Here is a 2,806-nt window from a genome sequence, read left to right on the forward strand (position 1 = left end):
CACCCTGGCTGAGTTGCTCAGTTGGTTAGAGTGTTGTCCTGATATGCTGAGGTTTGGGGTTTGATCCCTGGGTCAGGGCACATACAAGAAACAACCAATGAATGCATAAATAAGTGGAACAACAAATTTCTCTCTCTCTCCCTCTTTCCTTCTAAAATCAATAAAAATTTAAAAATAAAACTAAAGAGCACAGTTACATCTGACTTGCTAAAATGTTATCTATAATGTTTGCATTATGTCATTGCAACTGATCAGATGAATCACTTCTCATCTTTTTATGTTTTTATATGCTCTAAAATAGCATTTCTCAAGCTCAGCCCTGTTGACATTTTGGGCTGGATAATTCTCTGTTGTTTTGTGCATTGTAGAATGTAAGCATCTCTGGCGTCCTCCAACTAGATGCCAGTAACATTTCCTCCCAAATTGTGACAACCTAAACTCTCCTGGTATTGCCCTTGGGAGATGGGGGAATATTCCCTTTTTTCTATTCTACCATAATTTGTAAAAGATAGAAATACTCTACTTTTTTATTCTTCAAGCTTAGTTATTGGTGAGGTTTTTCCTGTCATTGTCATTTTTTCTCTGCTGAATTTAATTTCTTGAGGTAGTTTGGTGATTGAGATTTTCCTAAAAAATTATCCACTTATATCTGTTGCCAAATAAAGTGTTATACTTATGCATCTATTATATTATATTTAAAGTTTTATTTCTCTGTGTACCTCTTTATAAAAAATTTATCATGAGGTTAATCATGATTTTTCTAAAGTTTTCTTGACCATTCTTGAAAAAAAGTGCACATATTTTCTTTATAAATAATCAACTTTGGCTTTATTGTTAACTCATTTGTTTGTGCTTTTTATTTTTGTTAATTGTCTCTTTTGACATTTATTTAAATATTTCCTAACAATTTATATTGAAAATTTAAAAAAACAATATTTTACAGGCTTGTTTTCTAATAAATGCCTGTTTTTCAGGTTATGCTTTGCATTCCAATGTGTTGCCCCACAGGTTTTGATATGTGCTTTTGTCACTTTTATTTAGTTTAAAAGATTGTTTAGGTAATCTACTAGGGACTTTTCTAGTCAGGGATGATTTAATTGTGATTTTTGTTTCCACCAAAAAGAATGACAGACTGAGGAAAATTTTATGTGGTATAATTCAGGGAATTCTCTCTTCTAAACAAGTGAGGAATACTGGTAGCTTAGGAGAGAAGCTTACTATCAGCAATAGTAATTCAGTGAGTCTCAAAGTGCCACAAAGATGTTCTAAGTGATAAGCTATAATTCATTATGTCATGTTCAATTATTCAAATATCCCTGTTTTCTCAGTCCCTCATTATGTTGGTCCTCAACAATACCAATGCTCAGCTTCTGACCTTCCTCCTGACGGGTATCCCAGGCTTGAGAGCAGCCCATGCCTGGATCTCCATCCCTTTTTGTCTCCTGTATGTCATCGCCCTGTCTGGGAACAGCATGATCCTCTTTGTGGTCCTCCGTGAGCAGAGCCTCCATGAGACCATGTATTATTTTCTCTCTATGCTGTCAGCCACAGACCTGAGCTTGTCCCTCTGCACACTTTCCACTACCCTTGGTGTCTTCTGGTTTGAAGCTCGAGAGATCAACTTAAATGCCTGCATTGTCCAGATGTTCTTCCTCCATGCATTTACTTTCATGGAGTCTGGGGTTCTGCTGGCCATGGCCTTTGATCGCTTTGTGGCCATCTGTGACCCACTGAGGTACACCACCATCCTCACCAATGCCAAGATTGCCCAGATTGGGGTGAGCATATTGGTAAGGAATGTTGCCGTCATGTTGCCCGTTGTGCTTCTTGTCAAGCGGTTGTCCTTCTGCAGGTCTCTGGTCCTTTCACATTCTTACTGCTACCATGTTGATCTCATTCAGCTCTCATGCGTGGACAACAGAATCAACAGCATCCTTGGCCTGTTTGCACTCTTCTCCACGGCGGGATTTGACTGCCCTTGCATCTTGCTCTCCTATGTCCTGATCATCCGATCTGTCCTCAACATTACTTCTTCAGAGGGGCGGCAGAAAGCCTTCAACACCTGCATATCCCACATCAGCGCTGTTGCCGTCTTCTATGTCCCTCTCATCAGCTTGTCCCTTGTTCATCGCTATGGCCGTTCAGCACCTCCATTTGTCCACACCATCATGGCCAATGTCTTCCTGCTCGTCCCTCCCGTGCTCAACCCTATCATCTACAGTGTGAAGACTAAGCAGATTCAACAGGCTATTGTCAAGGTCTTAATGCAGAAGCAGCTGCAAATCTAATCATCAATTGTCTCAAGGTAGAAATAAGCCAATTATGAATGAGTGCTTTGATAGAATGGGGCAATTGTCTCCAAAATGCCTAGATATGTTTCCAATAGTCCAAACTATACAACTTGTTGGTTAAATGATATTTGCTTAGTTTCCTTCCTTTAAGTCCGTATTAATAAAACCTACATTATGATTTTGTTTTCAAGATAAGGTGAGATAATCTATATAAACAACTGTTCATATTAGCAAATAGTATGAGACCTCAATAAAATAGTTTATTCAGATTCTGCATATAATCCTAAAAGTCCAGATTTAATGTTGGAAACTTTATTAATAAGCCAGTTGTGCTTTTCTGAATGATATACAAAATGTACTTCAATTAATTGGACCTTTTTTCCTTAAAATTCTTGATTCTCTTGCATGCTTCTAAAATACACAAATTATAGAGTGAATCCTAAAAAACACATCAATAAATCCATGCTTTTTTGGTCAATGAATATTTGATAAAGGATGCAAGAACATATTGGAAA

The 2,806-nt window shown here is 37.7% G+C and overlaps 1 protein-coding gene across 1 annotated transcript; it reads left to right on the top strand.

Moving 5' to 3' along the window:
• The first annotated feature begins 1,337 nt into the window (after window positions 1–1,337).
• On the top strand, window positions 1,338–2,288 carry LOC107538680 (olfactory receptor 51F2-like). The gene has a single exon (XM_016215003.2). The coding sequence runs from the start codon at window positions 1,338–1,340 to the stop codon at window positions 2,286–2,288; it is 951 nt and encodes a 316-aa protein (XP_016070489.2).
• The last annotated feature ends 518 nt before the right edge of the window (window positions 2,289–2,806 follow it).

This window comes from Miniopterus natalensis, chromosome 11, assembly GCF_054644295.1.
Source record: "Miniopterus natalensis isolate mMinNat1 chromosome 11, mMinNat1.hap1, whole genome shotgun sequence".
NCBI lineage: Eukaryota > Metazoa > Chordata > Mammalia > Chiroptera > Miniopteridae > Miniopterus > Miniopterus natalensis.

Bases quoted from the DNA above. Each gene is read 5' to 3' on its own strand.
- LOC107538680 (XM_016215003.2), top strand. From the start codon at position 1,338: ATGTTGGTCCTCAACAATACCAATGCTCAGCTTCTGACCTTCCTCCTG.